The sequence below is a fragment of the Fukomys damarensis genome, unplaced genomic scaffold (assembly GCF_012274545.1).
Source record: "Fukomys damarensis isolate Sample0158 unplaced genomic scaffold, DMR_v1.0_HiC HiC_scaffold_19, whole genome shotgun sequence".
NCBI classification, from domain to species: Eukaryota; Metazoa; Chordata; class Mammalia; order Rodentia; family Bathyergidae; genus Fukomys; species Fukomys damarensis.
In genome coordinates this window covers 54,233,164-54,254,760 of record NW_022900931.1, presented here as the reverse complement: position 1 = coordinate 54,254,760, position 21,597 = coordinate 54,233,164, and the positions used below count along the sequence as shown (strand labels likewise).

General features: G+C 38.5%; 1 protein-coding gene across 4 annotated transcripts in view; it reads right to left on the bottom strand.

Moving 5' to 3' along the window:
- The window catches only part of Znf507 (zinc finger protein 507), a 31,041-nt gene extending 9,996 nt beyond the window's left edge, over positions 1 to 21,045 (bottom strand). Inside the window, exons 1-6 of one of the 4 annotated variants that reach the window (XM_010640997.3) lie at positions 20,835 to 20,914; positions 19,352 to 19,445; positions 17,606 to 17,749; positions 12,191 to 14,325; positions 10,653 to 10,770; positions 6,830 to 6,944 (exon numbers count right to left, since the gene is read on the bottom strand). In XM_010640997.3, the coding sequence (XP_010639299.1) occupies positions 6,830 to 6,944; positions 10,653 to 10,770; positions 12,191 to 14,323 (2,366 nt within the window). In that variant the 5' untranslated portion in view covers positions 14,324 to 14,325; positions 17,606 to 17,749; positions 19,352 to 19,445; positions 20,835 to 20,914. Of the gene's footprint in view, positions 1 to 6,829; positions 6,945 to 10,652; positions 10,771 to 12,190; positions 14,326 to 17,605; positions 17,750 to 19,351; positions 19,446 to 20,834 lie in introns of all 4 variants that reach the window. The other 3 variants (XM_010640998.3, XM_010640999.3, XM_010640996.3) reach the window with 3 other exon arrangements.
- Positions 21,046 to 21,597: the final 552 nt, after the last annotated feature.

Sequence of the window (21,597 nt, the reverse complement as noted above, 5' to 3'; positions counted from 1 at the left end):
CATGCCAAGAGACCAGTAAGCAACATCTGTATTTCCATTTAGGACAATTTACTCCTTCCTACCCTACCCAGTCCACTAGGGGGCGGAGTGCACACCCAAACTAACAAAATCAAACTAAGAAGAACCCAGAAGCAGCATGACATCACCTGACATGATTTTGTTTTGGTCCTTTCTGCTGATACTCCTGATAACATAGCCATTTGGTACTTCAAGTCTATCAAGACAGAGTCATGCATGTGACAGGAGAATACTCTAATGGCTCAACTGCTGGGCAGTCTCAGTAGCTTGTCAATAAGGCCACAGCTGGATCAAAGCTTTGGAATGTCAGAATCAACACAATTTCATCCATACCTGTATAAAACACGATTTTCTTCCTGATGGAAGGAAGCTACTAGCACCCAAAAGAAAGCCTGTGTAGAACCCCAAGGCTTCTCGTACCCTAGCTAAAAACACAATTCGGATTTTTTTCTACAAGCTTTCTTCCACTACAAATATGTCACTTATGTCTCTCTGGAACCCCAAGGAAATAAGAAATTTTGGTTAAAAGAACCCTCTTTCCCTGGCCTGGAGCTTATTTGGTTAGTCAATTACAAATAACTGCCTTGGGGGAAGTTAAATGGAAGAAAGCAGAAGATGGATGGCCTATAAGGTGTGGGGTGACCTAAATACGGTTTGAACATGAATATAAATATTTAAATGGGAATTTTGCAACAGGCTTTGTTTTATTACACTCATTTTCTATGCTTTTAAAGAAATATGTATTCTGAAAAAAATAGTCACTTCAAGTTTCGCGATGAACCTGGAAGTCTTTGTGTCACTGTGAAAAATAAACTCAGCTCATTCCTTTAAAGCAGAACATATTTTCTCCCCCAAATTAAAATATCTGCTAAACTGTGTTCCTTAAAACAAATTCAAGCTGTCAAACACTCACGTTTTCTCCCACACCAACACCATGGACTACAAATCCAGGATGCCCACCAATAAAAACAGACTTAATTCTCTAAGTGTGCGAGTGACACTATGTGACTTTCAAGGGTAGGGCACAAAGGACATCACAGTCAGCCTTCTATATCTGTAAATAGATTAACAAAAATACACACATAGCATTTATATTGTTTAAGTATGATAATAATGGAGTATTAAGAATAATCTAGAGATGATAAAAAAATATACAGATCATACATAAGTTGTATGCAAATACTATGCTGCTTTATATAAGGGACTTGCATCAGGTGCAGAGTGTGGGACTATCAAACCTGCAAAGATGGAGGCAGAAACCATGTGTATATGTTGTAGCCAATAACCAGCATCAGCCACCAGACTGGTGAGGGAGCTTTTAGATGACAGAAACCCTTAGCTGTCTGAGTCACTTCTGGCTTTCAAGTCTTCCCTGCAGAGGCTCCTGATACTATGGGACACGCCATCTGTACTTCTTACAAAATTCCTGACCCATAGAATCCCCAAGCATAAAAACATGGCTGCTGGTACACACTCTGGATAATCGTCTGGATGCAGCAGCAGGGAACTTCCCTGGCATAGCATAGACAGGCAGGGCAGAATGGCTGCTGAGAGCAAGGCTCAACCCCTGCTGTGCCCCCTATGAGCTCTGGGAAAAGCTGTTTCCCAGCTTCTGTTTTGTATCTAAAAAACTGGGATAGTAATATTCTTAAAATCAAATTTCTATGAGGACTAAGTGAGCAGGCACATAGTGTTCAGCACATTGCCCAGCCCACAATGTTCTCAAAAATGTTAGGCATTAATTTCCTTTTAACCCCCTTACCCTTGCCCTTTTGTGGTTCTAAGGATTGAACCCAGGGGCTTCACAGTGAGCCACAACTTTTATACATTTTTATGGTAAGACAGGGTTTCACTAAGTTGCAGAGACTGAGCTCAAACTTGTGATCCTCCTGCCTCAGCCTCACAGAGTGCAGAGATTTTAGGCATGTGCAACCACACCCAGCAAATTATTATTTCTAATACATTTGTATTAAGACCAAACAGTGACTGACCATAGTGAAAGGAAACTCTGTCATTCCAAAAATATCATTTCCTTGCTTAACAACTTTCTGGAAGGTTTTTTTTTCTTTTTTGGTGAGGTGGGGGTTGGGGATATATTTTAGTTATTATGCCATAGAAAATCACTTATTACTTAAGCACATAATATTTTTTGACTGAGTTAATGTGCCATCTCTGAAAATCAACGTATATTTTTACTTCTATGTCATCAGTCTTACCAGAAAAATCAAAGCCACTTCAGAATATAAATATATAACAGTTCTAAATATAAATATTATAAAGTTAACTACATTAATAGTAGAAACTTCTGTCCATTAAATCACCAAGAGAGTAAAAAGGCAAGCTAGAGTATAGGAGAGGATATTGACAATATATATAACAAAGGACTTATATTCAGAGTTCATAAACAACTCTTGCCAATCCATTAGGGCAGATATCCAGTAAAGAAATGGGCAATATTTCACATACAAATGAAAAAGTGCTCAACCTCATAAATTGGGAAAATGCAAATTCAAACCACAGTAACATCCCACTCGCTACACCTATGCTGGAATGACTATAATCAAGACTGATAACACAAGTGTTAGTGAGGCTATGAATTAGTACAGGTACTTGGCAATGTCTACCTCAACTAAACATGCATTGTGATGGTTAGTTTTGATGAGACTGGCTTTGGAATATTTCCCATAAATTGGTGAAGCAAACTTGAAGGTGTGTCTGGGTGGGTCAAGGAGATCTGGCCTTGGGATCTATGTCTATCCCTCTCCCCTTCTGCTCTGGTGCTATTCCCCTGTTCTGCCTGGCCTCCTTGAACTGAGCTTTGCTTTGCTACACTCTGCCACCAACTGAAACCAATCATGGACCGAAACCTTGTGCAAATTAGACCTCTCCTCCTACAAATGGTGGATGTTGGGTATTGTGTCTCAGGGATGAGAAAGCTGATTAATACATGTATGTATGCCCAATTACCCAGAAATTCTATTCCTAGGTATAAATTCAATGGAAATGGACTCACTTTATATATGCACCTCAAAGCACATAAAACAATGTTCAAAGTAGCATTATTCATAACAGGAAGAAAATTTGGCAATAACCTGAATGTCTATCAATAAGAGAATGACTAAATTGCATTATAGTCTAGAATAGAATACTATATAGCAACGAAATGAATTAGAGCTACATTACACATGTACACAACACACACACAGAGTAAAAAATGCTAGACATAAAAGAGAATATGTGCTGTATGATCCCATTTCTGTTAAATTAAAAAACAGGCAAAATTTATGATGTTTGAAGTCAAGACAACAGTAATTAGAATGAAGTGAGGTTAGTTACTGACTGGAAGGCCCAAGAAGGGGATGCTCCTGAGGGATTCACATTGTTTATACTAAAAGCATGAGTTGAACTGATGATCATTCACCAAGCTATACATTTATGATTTATATAATTTTCAGGATGTATGCTAACTTCAATTAAAAAGTCTGTTTTAAAAATAGTTTTAGAAGGAGGCAAACTGGGAGAGGGAGAGCCCCAGCAGTGACAGCATTTCTACCTGGGCACATCTCACTTGTGAAATAAACTATGCCTGCCCAACCATGAACAGGATTACTCTTCGCTTTCCAAGCAAGGAGAGGTCAACAGCCTTTCTTATTGTTTCTTTTTCTGGTTAGCCAATGAATCACTGAGAAGGGATGAGGTGAAAGACTGGGTCCAATAGCTACTAGACAGCTATCATTTACAGGCTGATTATTATAAGATAGTACTTTATATAGCACTTCATATAATCCTCACAACCTTAATTATACTTGCTTTATAAATAACAAAAGCATGCACAGAGCAGTGAAGCAGTTTGTTCAAGGCTACAAATTCCATAAATGAGAGGATTCAGATTTAATCCCAAGATTTCATCCCTGTTTGTCCCCAGACTGCCTTCTTATGCACGAAGTTGAAGTGCCCAGGTCACACAAATAGGTTCAGTGAAAGACTAGAATGGCAATATAGAAAGCAAAGTCACCAAAGAGGAAAAGATATCAACATTACTGAAAAATCTATTATATAATAAGTGAACACAAAGCATGTTTTATGCTCTTGTACAAAGACCAGCTGTTCAAGAAAACATTCTTACTTATAAACCTGGTAACAGAAACTCACCACTGCTACTTGTGAGCATAGTTCTCAACAAAATGTAGGGACTAGAGGTTTCAGTAGTGTAGTGGCTATCACATTCACCTTACAAAATATAGGGACTCAGAAATGCATAATGTATAGACTCTGAGAAAACCAAAACCAAACTCTGCTCATGAGTGTACCAGGTAACAGCACTGAATGAAATAAGCCAGAAAAATGGTAATCCTTAAATTAGATCAGACATCAAGGAGGCTATGCTTACTAGCTCAATTTTTGACAAAAAGTATATGACAGTGCAGACTTAAGTTCTAGAAACAATACTGGAATAGAACATGCTCATGCACAGTGCTCTGTAGACCGCATATGTCACGAAGACAAAGATATGCATTTTAACTACTTAAAGGAGGCTAAAAGGAGAGTCAGAAGGTGAGCAAATAAAGATTTTTAAGATGCAACATGAAGAGGATTCTCATAGGATGTTTCCTATTGGCAGGAAGATCCTAGGACAACTATAACTGATCCCCACATAGGAAAACATCTCTAAGATACCAATAGCTATCAAAATAAGTCCTTACACAGTAAGACTAGCATAATCCGGTAGACATGAAACCCTCCAGTGTACTATTAGAAATCATCAACCTCTTTCACAAATTTGTCGTAATTACATACAGGTGAAGTATCCCTTATCCAAAATGCATAGGACTAGAGGTATTTCAGATTTTGAATTTTTCTTTTAGATTTTGGAATATGCACAATGACATATCCTGGAGGTGAGATCCAAGACTAAACAACATTCATCTATATTTCATAATACCTTATACACAGAGCTTGAAGGTAATTTATACAATGTCATTTTAGTGCATCTGCATTTTGGTTGTGAGTTGTCATTTGCAATCAGGTATGGAATTTTCCACTTGTGGCATTGTATCAGCACTCAAATAGTTTTTGTTTTTGTGGTGCTCAAAATCAAATCCTGTATAGGCCAAGCAAGTGCTATGTCACTAAGCTACATCTCCAACCACTGGATTTTTGGGATGCTCAACCTGTATTTGTTCCAAGCCCATGAACAGCAAAAGATGAGGCCTTCTGTGTTATGAATTGTCCAAAAACAGTTCCTGGAACACATTTCCTCAATGTTTCTCAATGAATGACTGAGAAGTCTAATGTTAGGCCCAGAAAACATTACTGCCCAAACACATGAATTTACCATAATATATCATTAAATTTAAGAATAAAGGCACTTAAAATAGCCAAAGCCTTATCTTCATTTGAGGAAAACGACTATCCGTTTCCCTTATGTTCTACTAAATACTCCCAGTATAAAACATAAATGATAGTCCTACTTGTCATTCCTTACCTAGAATTTATAGTACCGCGTAACTATTATCATGGCCTTCATTATGTTCTAGGGGAAAAAAAAACCTTTCTTAGGGATCCTAATTTTGAGAGTACTTGAAATAAAAATTACAAATACCGAGGCAAGTTCAAACACCTTCCACAGAGGTGTAAGACTCTATAAACAGATGCACTATCTGAAGCATGATTACAAGTAAGTCTGTTGGCTAGCAAATTAAGCACATACTAAATATTTAAAGCCTTACATAGTTATAGAGATAGCACCACACTGTAGGCCACATAATGAACTTTTATACTGTTTGTTAGGTTATATTTAAATTAACACAGCAAGTTTCCCATACTCATTTGTGTCATACCTATAAAACCTGAGAAGAGTTAAAACATGAAAAAAAGTTTTGATAAGGGATTGAAAAGTTCATGACCACGGTCCAAAATTATCAGTCACAATGACCAGGTGAGCTCTGATGTAGGAACCCAAGGTCCTACTATGGCTGCAAGTAGAACACACTGCTCTAGGACAGATGGGTAATTTCTTTGCAAAACATCTGTACTTTATTATGCATAAACAACAAGCTGGGCAAAGAGGAGCAAGACTGTATTTCAGCACTGGGGGGCGGGGGGCTGAGGAAGAAGGACTGGAAGTTCCAGGCCAGGCTGGGTAACTCAGTGACTTAGTGAGACCTTGTCTCAAAACAAAAAATAAAGGGCTGGGGATGTAGGTTAGTGCAAAGGCCCTGGGTTCAATCCTCAGTGCTGGAAACACTAACAACAGATTATTTATTCATAAAAGCCCAAGTTTACTTAAGAAATAATGATTTATCAGCTGATTCTGATTGAGAGTGCCTCTATTTTCATTAAATGCAATTAGAATGAGCTTTGTGAAAAATCAATTCACAAAATCATATTCTACACATGATAGTTCCATTATAGGTTAATTTTCAAGTAGAACCTTTATAGGGAATTTTATTGCCTTTAGCTTTAAGGACCCTTAGCTGGAATAAAAGAACCTAACCACCAAATTACTGAGATGTACTCTAAACCACCAAAACCTACTGTAGTTTATACCCAAATTAGATGAAAACATTTAGCTGACAGATTATCTCCCTACATTTCACCTAGAAAAAATGCCTATGGTATTGAGACTTGAGCTTAAAGTTAACATTCCTTAGAGCACACTAAACAAGGCTTGGGAGACCAGTAAGTCCAAGTTTGTTAGCTGGTAACCTGTAATTCAACAAGTGCTATGCATTTGTAATTATTTCTATTTTCTTTCTTTACTACCAATATTTTAATATAAGCATTAAAATCCTAGGATTATCTTACTTACCTGTACGGTTTATCAGAGTTATGGATTCGTCTGTGGTTTCTGACACCAACATATGTTGTACTTGTATAATTGCACACGTCACATCTATACTGTTTCTGGGTTGAAGACTTATTTCCTAGACAAGGTATTTCAGAGTTTTAGAAGCTTGTGTTGGTAACATTCAAATGTAGCATTTACATTCCATAGTAAATTAATATTTATACCACACAGTATTAACATTTCAATCAAGGCTTTCTCACTGCTTAAATTTATCAAGTTTGAAGTGGCTTTACAGATTCTCTGGCACCTAGACTATCAGCAAATATAAACTGAACATCATCTGACCTGTGAATATAGATAGGCTGGGCTGGTTTCTGCATACTTTGTGCAAAATTCTCAAGTATAATGAACTTGCTTCCAGCTGCCCTGCTGATTGTGTGGCAGCTAAATTAACCAGAGATACACTGCTAATTTGAAAGGTGTTAGTCTGATTAATATTGGGTATACTGCCTTAAAGAAACACTGATTTGGCAATGAGCTATAATTTAATACTACAATCTAATATAAAGTACAGCTATGAAACACATATAGCAAAACTCAATAAAAAAAATAGACATTTTTCACCCTGTGGATTTCCTTGGTTTGTAACTAATGTCAGCTACCAACTCAACATGGGAAGAAAAGCAACTGCAAATTACGAAGTGCTGTATAATGCAGTATAATTTTTATCAAGTAAAACAAGTTACAGGAACAAAGGTTATGAATACGGCATGCAGCTCTCCAGGAAAACATGGATCTGATGTGAACAAGCAATGTTACTCATTTTGTAACAGGGCTGAGTGTTCAAGCCTGACAATACAAGATGAATGACTTGATCATATGAAACTGTTTCCTGAAGATATTAAATGCTTTATCTATTCTTCTATCAGGCATAAAGTCCATGGCTATTCCCACCTTGACTGCTTTATATCCAGAAACAAGGCAAGCATAGAAGCTTAAAAATAAGGCGGAGCAGAAGAGCTGTGTGTCCTTTGTTAGGAAGAAAGCTTAGGAAGAGTATTAGTACACAAAACGTAAAAGTAAAATTAGTTGTACAAAAGAAAACCCACAATGAAATTTCAGCAAAGAAAATCCTTAAGTTAAATTTAAGCTTTCTAAAACTGTAATTTTTCTTGGCTAACAACACGGCCAGGCAGAACAAAATGTCCTCATTTCCTGGTATAAATCTATAATATTAATATAAACACTAATCATAATTATCTAAGTATTGCTCTTAATTGGTAGGCTAAAAACTTGGACTTGATTATAAATGGCACTGTTCCAAATATAGTTTTAAAAAAACCCTGAAAAAATGAGGTGTGAAATATTGGATAATGGTTCTGTGTGAGAAGCATTACAGATCAATGACAACTAATAAAACTGACAGATGGAAAAACTTAATATAGCACAGAATGAGAGCCTGTGCGACTTCAAACAAATGTTTCCAATGGAAAGACTACACTTAAAGTTCAAAATCTTGGGCTTAGTCCTTGCTGTACCATTTACTACTAATATGATCATGGATAAATTATTTTACCTTGAAGTCTCGGTTTTATCATCTACAAGATGGAAATAGTAGAGCCTCACAGCATGGTTAGGAAGTCTTAAATTTTTTCTTCACCAAAGTTGTATACTACCTACCTGTCTAAGTAAACTCTTTGCCCTTATTACTGAGCTGTAGATTCTCTGAGGGTAAGGATCTGCCTGTTTTGTTTATGCTGAAGACCCTAGGGCTTGACAAACTGTAGGTTCCAAGAAAGGACAATTAATTAAATTTCATGAGGAAACACCACGTAAGAGGGAGTGCTTTGCCTATGGCTCTTCTTAGAAGACCCATGGAGTTTGCTGACAAATGCATTAGTTCCTTCTAAGTTCTCCATTACCCTGGGTTCCTCAAGGGTAGTGATGCCCTTCACTGTACTTCCCAGTACCTGGCAGAGTACCCAGCTCAAGACAGGCATGCGGCAAGGCCTTTTGGCTGAATGAATGACTGAATATAATTATGATGGACCTGAGTTGAAAGCATGCCTGCAGATATTTGTAGTGTAATAACAGTAAGACAGGGGGCTACAAAGGCATACCTCTCCCCTCTTGTTTAAAAAGTTTACTAAGTAGTTAAAGAAGTTTTAATAAAGCATGAACTTTTTTCCTTCTTCACGAGCTAAAAATCTGTTCTTTGTCCTGTGAACCAGAGTTCAAAATATTCTGAAGTAATAAAGTTCCCACCTAGGTATAAATATACAGGATGAGATCAGCTGTTGAAAATGTTACACTACTATGATAAAATAGCAAAGAGTGACAAGTGGGGCTAAATGCATGTAAGCAATTTAACATCTATTCATCTAACCCTAAGAACAAGAACATAATCCACAAAGATACATGCAGCAAAGCAGAATATGGTGGACAGGTGCTAATACTGTGAAGTTTGGAATGATTATTTTAATTGAGCTGAAATTTTAAAAATTAAAATAGTGATTGGGCCGGGGATTTAGCTCAGTGGTTTGGTGGCCCGCCTTGCAAGCGCAAGGACCCAAGTTCAATCCCCAGTACCAAAAACAAAAACAAAAACAAATGAAATTAGTGGTTTTTACTCTGTTAACTATTGAACAATTTAAAAATTTTGCTTTTTAAAACGACGCTGAAAAAGATACATTCCAGCACATACTAACTGTAGATGGTGCTACTGAGTAGCCCTTTATTCCTTCATTAGGTATGTAGATCCAATCATTTCTAATGCTTTAATGTCTCCTTTAAAGGGGATATGGAAACATAATGAATTAAAATAAAAGGAGGCATTCAGAACTATTTCGTAAAAAGGAAAGAAAACTGTTTTAGCTTCGCCATCTATTGCAGAAACAGATGCCGTGTCATAAACTCCTTTTGTTTTGGATAGTTTTACAGGGATGACATCTGTTTGACAGGGGAATTTTGGTGCCACAGTGGTGTCAAACTCAGTTCTTTCAGAAACATTCTAGAATCAGTTATGCTTTCTGGGGTATAATTTAATGAAACATTATGGTAAAACATTTCACTTTGCAGTTGTTTCAAACTTTAATTCTTAGGAAATCTAAAAAGGAAAGTCACCCCAATATGTTTTATTTCCCATAAACACTATGTACCACACTTGAGACATTTAAAGCTTATCAGTTTAAGTGAGCTGGTACAAGGAAGCACAGCTTATTACACTTTATTCCTAATTCTCCGAATGTGGCAGCCACATTTTCAACGAACTCTAATTAAGCCTTTTGATTCTAATATTCCTATTACCAGAAACTCAACTGACTGGTACCTAACTAGTACATCAAAGGATCTGTGTGTTTTTTCAAAGAATGCAGATGAAATCTGGCAGTCATACTTGAAGAATAAGATCGCAGCAAAAAGCCTCAGTTAAAGTTTGAGGTGGCAGTTTGCCGTCTGTAAAAGCTATGTTCTCTGTAGGTCGACAGGCAGAAGGCTTGCTTTCTATGCTGCAGCTTCTCTGGCTTGCCGGTGTGCCACCTTCTAAGGGTCTATGCTGTACTCTGGCACTTACAGGAGACAGTAATTTTGAACTGTAATTTCTACCAGCATGGTGGGAGCCTAGTCCTTACTAATACAGTATTGTACTACTTACTAGGACCTAGTAAAAATTTACTGCATTTAGTACTCAGAATTTCCTTTAGAACAAAGCTAAGAGTCACTGACATCCACAGTGTAAAAGAAGAGAATATATGGTTTAGTCATGAAAATAATTCACACGACAACCGTGGGCATTTTTTCACTGCATATGTCAGTCACTGCAGGCTGTATTTAAAAATGCAGATACCTTCCTGAACACACTTCCCATCAGATGTATCACTGAGAATTCTTGGCTCATTGGAAGTTGCTATTGACAAGGTGTCTGGAAGGCTGTGGTGCTCTCTCTCATGGTTCCTCAGATTACTCTAAAAAAATTGAGAAAAATTATTATGTAATTTTTAACAAATATACATGTTCAATTTCTAGGAAACTGGAAAAAGGGTTTAATTGCTTTCATGGCTTACTATCTAGAACATATTATCAGTATTTAAAAATCAAATCCTCTAAAACATTGACATATTTGACAATTTACAGAAAGAAATATAGTAGGACAACTACAATCTCATCGAAAAGGTAGTTCCTCTTATATTCTCTGAAAGGAAGCCATCTTTGTTAGAAGCTTTTAACGTACAACATGTACATGCTTACCAACCACTGGCCAGTCCTCAGACAGAGCAGTGCTCAGGATAACACTTCCATGAAAATAAATTCAATCAGTAACCACTGGACTCTTGCTACTTTTTGCCTTTAAATATCAACTAGATGTGTTAAGTCAACTGCTCCTCCAAGGACAGATCTTTATCTATTTCACCCCTCAAATCAGTGGCTGTTTCTTATAGCAGCAGCAAAAGAAAGAAACTTCTGGAACTGGCCTATGCAGCCTATTTGAATGTACTACTCAGAATTTCATGAGGGTGATTACCTTTCTTTACTACCACCTAGGGCCCCAATTCTGGGTAATCTGAGAAAAAAATGTCTATGTTTTAGTTAGCCAACAAAGATACATTTTAAACAATTTTTAAGTCACCTCGCACACTGATAAAGTTCTAAACCTATGATTTAATGAAGGTGAGGTTCCTTTACAAAATAAACCTCACTGAAAGTGGCTGCTGGGTTTAGTCAGAATTAGTTTGAATAACCTTTCAAAGTCTGTTAGATTTCTCACTAAACACAGCTTATGTGGCTTTATTTTACTAAATCCAATACAGCCCATTTTTTCTCCTGATAGAATAACAGAAATCACTGCTGGTTATACAGCAGCTGAGAAGACTAACTACAATTTTGGGGGCATATGAGAAATATGTGTTTTGTTAATAATATACAGTTAAACCTGAGTATGTCAATCTACTATACCTTCTCTTGAAATTCTCGTGACTGAAAATCAATACTTTTTTTTTTAAAAGGCAGGGCCTCACTATGTAGTTCACTCACTATGCAGCCCAGGCTGGCCTCAAACGTGGGGCAGTCCTCCTGCCTCAGCCTCCCAAGTGTTGGGATTAAAAGCACATGCCTCCAAGCCTGGTAATAATTTCAGAGTTATGCATACTAACATACTAAAGCAGTAAATATCAAGGCTAGTAAGGAGGCAGCAGTCATGGGACAGAATTCTCAGTCAAGGCCTAGATTTCAGTCCCAACTTTAATTAGCTGGGATTTCCTTGGGCAAATTATCAAATTTTACCAGAACTCATTTTTCTTATCTACAAAAAGAGGTGTCTGCACTATATCTGCCAAGTTCCCTCCTGAATCTAAAATCCTCTGAAACATTTTGTGAAATATTGCTTACCTTGTAAGGAAAAGATTCTTCACACTGCTTACACTGGTATATTTTTGTTTTGCAGTGGTTGATCATGTGGCCCTCCAAATCTTTGCTGTTGTCAGCTATGTGCTCACAGATAGGACACTGATATGGGTGTCTCTGTCGATGGACTCGCAAGTGCTGCTTGATGTAACCCTTGTTACCACTTGTATAGTGACACAGGCGGCAACGGTAGGGCCGTTCAGCATTAGGGATGTATTCTACCACATTGGTCCCTAACAAACTTGTATCACTGTTGGGTTGGCACTGGGCATTGTCCTGCAACTCTTTCAAAATGTCATCATCTGAAGCATTCTGGTCAGTCCTTTCTCTCAATTTTTCAATAACAGTGAGCAAGGACATGCTGATACCTGTCTTAACTTGCCCATCTGAAAATTCCTGTCTACCCTCTGGGAGAGCTACCAAGGTAGAGTTGCTTTGGTTAAAACTAGTCAATCCATCTGAAGAGTTTTTAAGTGGCGACATAATTTTTGAATATGCTGCCAATGTACTATCTACTTGCTTTTGTCCAGTATCTGGATCTAAAAGGTTTATATCCCCATAGTGCCCAAGATTGGCTCTTGTTAATTCTGCAGCTCTAATAGGCATTGTGACAAGGGCTTCTGCAGCTAACGAGTGTAGCCTAAGAGATTCAGAATTTGTCCTTCTTCTGCCTGGAGGAGCATTCTCGTCAGTACCCAGGCCTTTACTTATTAACGCACTGTCTTCCTTCTCTGGATTGCTCCAGCCTATAATCAAGCCCCCGATATCAACAGTACATTTATCAGCATGATAAATATCATCTGTTCTTTCACATTCAGTCTGGACTTCTGTTGGGTTCTGGTTTTTGCCCTCTTCAATTTCAGCATTCATGAGGAACTGTTTCTGTGAAAGAGTTTCTTCAGCGCTTGGTAAACGCTCCACTATCACATTAACATGACCTTTTTTATTTGGGCTGCTGCTGATGATTTTCTGTGCTGATGAAAGTAGGCTGTCAGCAATCAGATTCTCCTCTGAATCGGACATAACTTCTAGTATTTCTTCCTCATTAGGTTCAAAGGTAACTGATTGACTGAGGTGTACTCTACCTTCTGCCGTCTGTTCTAAAGGAGAGGAAGACGATAATGGTTCTGAGCTGCAAATCTGTACTTGTACTGATGGCCCATTGTGAATACTCAGTTCACTGTCTCCAATAGCAATAACTACTGCATCGACCTCGCCAGGTGCAGCAGACACTGAAGGATCCAGCAAGCCAAGGGGCTCATTTTCATTTTCAAAAATTGGATAGGTGCAGTCAACTTGTCCTGCATGTTTCCAAGCATGTGTCTTTAACATTCTCTGCTGGCCACAAGTGTAACTGCAAAATAAGCATCGATACATACCATATTGTTCATAGGCATACCACTTTCTTCTACCCATTTCTGCCATGGATGTAGTTTGGATGTTATGAGTCTGTGGACTGTCCACATTTACTGGGGTGTCAGGAATGGTTTCAGTATTTCTTTCTGTGGTTCTCTGACATAATGAGTTGGAGGAGCTTATGTGCTGTTGGGCTTTGGATTGGGAGTGACTGTTGGCATCATTTTTGTGGTCATGTGCCACATGAGCTTCAAGTGCCTCTTGGCTTTTGGACGTAACATGGCACTCTGAGCATATAAATACCACTTCATTCTGCTGACCGTGCTGCTTAATGTGGTCTTTTAACACAGAAAAAGATGATGATAGAAACTTACAAAGGCCGCACTGGTAAGACATAGCCTTCCCATCATTCTGGGCAAGAGAGTCAGGGTTAAAATTTGCTTGTGACACCTCAGACTTTCTAATACCAACAGCAGGTGACTGGGTTACTTTAGCTGGAATCTCACAAAGTTCTTGGGTTTCAAAACAGTGTGCTGTAGCACTTGAGCGCAAGCGTTTTTTCCCAATTAGAAGACATTTTTGTGACTTTTCGTGCTCTACTATCTTGCTTAACTTCTGGATAACATGGATTAATGGATCTGCTTTAAGTTTTCTTTGTTCATCAACTTCCAACGAAGGACTGATGACACCTTTGGCAGCCAATACAGCTTCCTGTTCTCTGGTATCTGGCACCAACATGGCAACACCGCTGTTCTCTTCCATATCTAAACAGGATAACATACAAGAGAAAGACACACCAGGTTAAAGGATAATTACAGCTATACAGTTTACAAATACATTCCCAGTTTAGTGTCTAAGCTCATCTAAGTATTTTCTAAACTAGTAGCTACCCGGCTATACCCAAAATAGGGAAATTAAATTTCTTAGAATTTCTCTTTGGAATGCAATCTCCTGTCAAACTTCATGATGGAGATCTTGCAGTCCTTCACTTATTTCTTTGAAAATGAAAAATTACCATTTTTCATCACTGCCTTTGCTCTTAACATCTAGTTGGACCCAAATGTTACTCTCTTTTTGTAGAATGACAAAAACAAACAACAAAACTTCTATTCCTTGATTTAAAGAAACATAGCTATTCTCAGGATTCATGTTACTGTGGAACATCATGTAAAGCCAATATGATATGATACAATTCTTTTTGTTTGTTCGTTTTGCAATGCCGGGCACTGAGGCAAGGGCTTCATGCATGCTAGGCAAGCTTGTCCCACTAGCCACTCCCCCAGCCCTGATAATATTCCTGAGAAAGTACTTCTTACACAAAAGCACAACTGCAGATTACTCAAATCACAAAATTGTTTTCCTCCCCAAATTTTTGCAATTGTGAAAATACAGTCATGTAATCTATTATATTCCAGATGTACATCCAAATGAAACTGAATAAAAGCAATGACCCAGTTCCTTCTTTTACTTCCTTTGGTTTGTCTTCCTGAAAATAAACCACAAACTATGCTGTGGTTTTCTTCTAGAAGTTATATTAGTGGTTAACTATTACTCATACCCACATATATTTCTTTTTTCTGAAAGGGTAAGGTGCATCAGAGAAGGAAAAAGTTGATATTCCCATTGTGTTTCAGGTCCTGAAATGAAGAGAACCCTTAGAAGGGGTTATCTGTAGGTTCTACTAATGCATTACTGCCATGAAAGTCACCAAATATAAAATACTCATAAATTTTTCTCCTAAGTCTTGAATACTCTTTATATTTCCTGGCAGCACTTTCATTTCAAACATTTCGTTTGGCTTAAAGTGAGATTAATTTGTTGACTTGGATCACATTTTTAAGTTTAGGCTTTTTTCCAGCAACGAGTTTTGTTTTTCCACATTTGAGGTGCATTCTGGAATCTTACTCACAACATTCAATAAAAGCCAACAGAATTTTTAGTGGCACTAGCTATAGACCAAAGACCATACTATTCTGAAACTTCATTAGAGGCTCTGAATTTTTATTTTAGATGGTGACTCATGGCTCCTCCACCCCACATAGCTGAATAAACATATAAGGGCCCTCCCTTATATGATCAGACTTAAACCATCCTGCTGGACTCCACCAGCACTCAAACCTGCTTCAGTGCTAGATAACCTGTATCATCTCTTGGCAGCAATTACAACTTTCCCTCTTATTTTCTCCTCTTTCTGGCATACCAGCTATTCGTATCTTGGTCGACACCAGGCAAAAATGTAAACATTTTACTCTTGGCTTCTTTAGTATTAATTATTCCCTCTTCCCTAATACTTTGTCCCATTAGATGAGCTTTGTTCTCTTTTCTGGGGCATGTCCCTTATTTGTCCTTATGGCAGGGAGTGTGTTCTATAACTACTACAATGCTGCTGCTATCCTAGTTCTCAAAGGCTAGGGGTCCTTCAGCCATTCTCTCTTCAAACCACTTTTTAAAAAATTAGTTTCTTTTCGTCTTTCTCAGAAAGAACAAAAGTCTTTTTAGATTTCTACACTCAACCTCAAGTCACTAAAGAGGTCAAGAGTGAACAATTTGTTTCTTTGGAAAAAACCTTTGTGTCACTTCCTAAATTTACTGCTTTAGAATTCCACACTTTTAGGTCAAGGGGAGCTGTGGCTCTTTATGTGACTTCCCTTTAGGGCCATTAACTTAAGGCTCCATTTCTTTCAGTTCAGTTGTTAAATGTAAATTAGTTAAATAGTAAGTTTAGTAATAGGAATCCCCATTCACTTTCTTGAAAAAGCTATGGTTCTCCAGTGTGGATCTAAGGTCTCTTCCTGCATGAAGTATAACATCCATATGTGGCTGATTGATAACCTGGAGGTTAATGGTGAATGTTTGCTCAACAGACTTTGCACATCCTCAGGGTTACAAAGGTGATTCATGTTATCTCTCTTCCATTTAATGATGTAATAGGAAAGAGACAGCGCAGTGAAAGTACTCCCTGTGGATATTTCAGTGTGTTCCTTAAAGAAGAAGAAAGAGAAATGAATAGAAGGGGGAGGAGTTCATCTTATCTCAAGAAAAAGACTAATACAAAAGAATCTGACAAAACACTCACATTTTAAAGCTGTGCCTGCTCAGGCATTAGGAACTAATGGAAATTTGCAGCAGATGCTCCAATTTTCCCTGAACATTTATGTAAGTATCTCATTTTAGAGGCTGCATACATTTGGGGATAAGTACAGTAATGGCAGCTATAAAACAGATATGACAACATAAAATATACTAAGAAACACCTGAAAAACCAGTTTGGTCCACATGCAAAATCAATGCACAAGTCAAAACTCATGAAAACAAAAGCGTCTGTTAAAAAAGGTTAAGCAAACAGCTCATATGAAAATATAGACTGAGGGGGGGCATTATTCATGCAATCTTCTATATGATATACATATATCTATACATTATATATAATCTACACATAATATATGTAATCATATATATACACACATATGTCAAGGGAAGAACTTATTTGAAAAAGAGATGAAATTTCATGAGAACCTAGAAATTCATTCTACTGTTGTACTTGTGTAAATGTTAAGTTTTTCATAATAAAATTACAAAAAAAAAAAAAAAGTTATGTACAAGGCACCAAGAAAGTAGCAGGAAGAATGCAAACATTTTAAATTCATAGCACCAATACCTACAAACCAAATTGAGTGGACAAGATAAACATTTAGAAGCTAAAAAGACTGAACAGTTTTTGAATAATGGAATAACTAATACACAAAGTAAAATCATAAGAAGGCAAGAGTCAATGGTCAAATCCTCTTCGAGACTGAAGAGCTTCCTTGGGTTAAGAAAGTAAGGAAAGAGGTAGGCTGTACACTGGACCCCAAAGGACTGTGGCATTCCAGACATCATCCATTTGCCCTTTAGCCTCCCTGAATCTTTCCTTTCTGCTCTTGGTACCAGGAGGGATGATATCATTAGGGTCCCCTGGCACCTGGTTAAGATCTGCCAATGGAGAGCCATTACAGATCAGAGGGAAATGGCAGACTGAGAACAAGATATTCATGATCACTTTACCTCTAGGTCATGTTGGACCGGCTGTGTTCCTCAAAAGAGGGCCACTTCTTTCCAGACAGGCTGTTCGATAAGACTCTTCTGGTTCTGGCACATTTTCTTTCTCCTAATACCGCTAGATGCTAATTGCATTTCCCCATGCTCCACCTATACAAATCCAAAACCTTTGTAACAGTAATTCTGTAAATATACTCTTCTTGAATTATCCTAACATGAGTGTGCCAACTGCTTCTTTGGAATACTTTTCTTACACTTTGATACAAAGGCAAAATCACAGGAAAGGCTGCCATAACATCGTTACATTCATGTGAGTGAGAATAAACATGCTATTTAGAGGTCAGGGAAAAGATCAAAATGGATGAATAGGAGAGTTCAATAGAAAGACAGAAGACAAGAGGCAAGAGTGAAACAAGAGATTTTTTGTTTGGAATCATTAGATGTAACATTAGATCAAACTATTACAAAGAAATAAACAAAAGTTGTTTCCCAAACCAGCAAAGTTCTATAACCGTTTCCATTGCCTCTCTTAAATCTTTCCTTGACAACAGTAATACTCTGGCAAAAGCTTCTAATTAATGTCTTTCCCAAGAAAAGTTAAGAGCCAAATTATTTCAGTTGCCTTTATTTCCTTATAATTTGGTATTTGGTTTACTTGTGTTATCAAGTGGATCAATTCACGTGGGCCCTGAGAAACACTGTAATTTTTCTGTGTATATACAAAGACAGAATAATATGATTAAAAAAACCCTCTGTTTTACATGAAAGATTTGTTCTTTTTCAACTAGAAGAAAAATTGTTCAACAGAAGTAATGGCCAATTAATTCTCTATTTCCCCAGATTCTCACACTTCAAAAATACAAAACATTTTTCTCACACGCCCCCAAAAAGATAAAGTACAAAAGCTCATAGATCTCCCCCCTAAAGCACTCTCAGTTAGCTGTGTGACCTTAGGCAAGTCACTACCTCTGTGGATTTTAGGTTCATTAGATTAAAATTGAGAGGGTGGGAATGGGTAAACTTTCCGGTCCCTAAATTACAAAATGTCTACATAAAGTTATTTGGAAACTGCTTAGACTAAGCTAAATTCAGCTGTAATTCATCTGATATAAAATATCCTTAATTCAATGTAATTATTAATTGCCACTAAGAAAAAAGTATAAATATCACAAGTGTATGAACTTCATAGCCTAGAATTTCTTAGCTGGCAACTAGCCCAAGAATATTTTAATTTGGCAGTTGCAGTTAAGACATAAGGGCTAACTAATATTAACTAATATTCAGATTTACTGTAATTTATTGCACACCTATAATGTGCCAAGCACAGCGTTAACAGACTACAAAAATGAGGAAGAGGAAATCCTTGCCCTTGAGATGCAAGTCCAGGGAACCGCTGCTTGAGTAGACTTTGTAAAATACTCATGTACTTCCTGGTAATAGTAGCCTCTCTTTTGCTGGTGAGATACAAAGTATCACAGATACAAAGTAGTACATCTGAGAGTCAAGGATATAAAGCAGTTAAAGAACTGCAATCTAACCAATCTGATTCTAAAACGATGCTTTCTATAATATGCCAATTTTCCTGTCAATTCTCAGTGAGAACAAGAACATCCTGAAAAGACTAACAGCCCTTTACACTTAAGCTGTATAAAATATGTCAGCATATTTGATCCCCATAACTCTCTGGGATCTGCTAGGTGGTGTTATACAATCCTACAAATAAGGAAACTCAGGGAGGTTTAAGTGACTTACCCAAGGTTACATGGCTGTTAAATGGCAGAGCCAGTGTCTTTCAAACCAATTCCTGAAATTAATACAGTCCCTTGGATCAATCTTCAAAATCCAGCTGTGGCCAAGAACGAAAGTATACAGTATCAAACATTTCTCTTTTTGGTGAAACAAAGTAATGATTCATTTGGGCAGTGAAAAACTCCAATACTTCATATCAAAAAGAAATTCAGAAGAATATTCATGCAATGTAATTGTGTGATATAAATTCACATAATTTATCTAACAAGTAGACCAGAGGATTTTTAAGATTTTAGGAAAAAATAGCTCTGGAAATTTCTAATAATTGTGTATTTCCTTTTACCTCAGAATGTATGTAACTCGCTCAATACACTGTAGGTTTTAACTGACATTTTCTAATGACGATGGAACAGTAAATTACATATTGCTATTTTCTTAATCAAAAATACAATTTAAAGAGTGATTATGAAATTTTACAAGCATAGTGGGCAGAACCAGCATTATGAAAAAAATAGGACAGTGACTTGACCTATATATCTCCTAATGCAGTTTCCTGCCCTGGTCCTACATTTCTTTGCTACCATTTCTTATACTAGCCAAGAATGCGTTTAAAAGATCAAAAGAACATTCATTCTTTTCACTAGAAAACAACTTACCAGTTATGGTTAAATAAAATAGTTTACTGGCAGGGCTGAAAGCAAGTCATTGGGCCTCCTCTGAAGTTAATTTTCAACCAGTTACTGCAGTAAAGAAATGAAAGGCCAGACTTTCTCTTTCAATCAACACAAAGTGGAGTGCTTTAGAAAGTACAAACTCAAGGTGGTGATAAAACCGGAATTGCCTGATAACAGCGATACAGACTGATAGCACTAATTACAGCTCACTGTAGAAACTTGAAACACCGACCACTTTCGGGTTTGGGAAGGTTGCCTCTGCCTAATCATCCGGGCCTTCCACACAAACCATTCCCTCGAGACGCCCTCACTGGTCCGTGATCTCTGGCGAAATCATTTCATTAGAGAGGATGATGAAGTGTGAGTAAGACCAGGACTGCTTTTCTGTACCAGCTTCTATACCAAGTAGTGACTAAAGGGCCAAGCCGATGGGCGTTGAGGAAAGTAATCAAGAGGTGGGCAGTGAATATTGTTGTTAGGTCTATCCTGACTGGCCTGAACGATTCACAACTGCAGACGGGAAGGAAGATACGCCTTTGGCAAGCCTGGTCGGGGACCGGACTAGTGACAGTGTGTGGGGAGCGGCAGGTTCCCCCACCCCTTAGCAGCTGGGCAAGCTCGGAGTCTCCACAACCTTGCCCTGAAAGGCACAGCGGATTGAAAGGAGACAAGGAACCTGGGGCGTGTAGCGAGCACCAGGAGGGTGTCCGCAGTCTGAGGAGGAACCGGGCGCCGGTTGAGGCCTGAGGGAAAAGATGCACATGGCCGGCGGCGCTCACAGCAAAAGAAGGGGCGGCCCCGGGGCGCGGTACCTGCGGTCGGGCGGCGGCTGCTGCTTCCGCTAGCCTCTTTTGGCCGGCCAGGACCTTGCCGTGTACTCGCCCTCGTCCTCGCCCACCTCTCTCCCGGATCCTTTCCCTCTTTTCCCCCCGCTTTCCCCCTCCTCATCCGGAGCTCCAAGATGGCGGCTCAAGGAACAGTCACGTGAGCCACGGGCAGGTCAGGTGACCCGAGTGGCGGGCGGTAGGGGCGGGGCAATTCCCTTGGCCACGCCCACAGGCATCCCGGACAGCTGGGGCAGGGCGGGCGAGAGCAAAATGTGTAGCTAGTGCGCTGTAGTCGCCAGCCCTGGCGGGCTTCCGGCGGAGTTATCCAGACTTCCGGGCCAGGGCCAGGATACAGTATTGCTCTGTCCTGTGTCATCTAGGTCTAGAAGTCAGTAACTGTTCACTCTGGAGTCTCCCCACGTCGCCTGAATTTGTTGTGGGTTAATTCGTTAACACAGCCATCTTCATAATTGGCTCTCAATAATGATCACTGAGATTCTTGTCATTCCTGTGTGCATTGATGTAATTTGTTCTGATTGAGCTGCAGTTTTTGCTATGCTCTTGGTAAAAATGTAGATGCCCTAGCTAGATTCATAGTTTTTATTCAGGGCGGCTTGGGAAAATATTTCAGCCTGAGAGGCTCTTAAGGGAACAATAACACAAAACCTCAATCATCGGAGGGCAACGTAGTGTTTGACATTTGGAGCTGTTCGTTCCTGGATAACTTGGTGCTGTGCAAAGCGAGTGA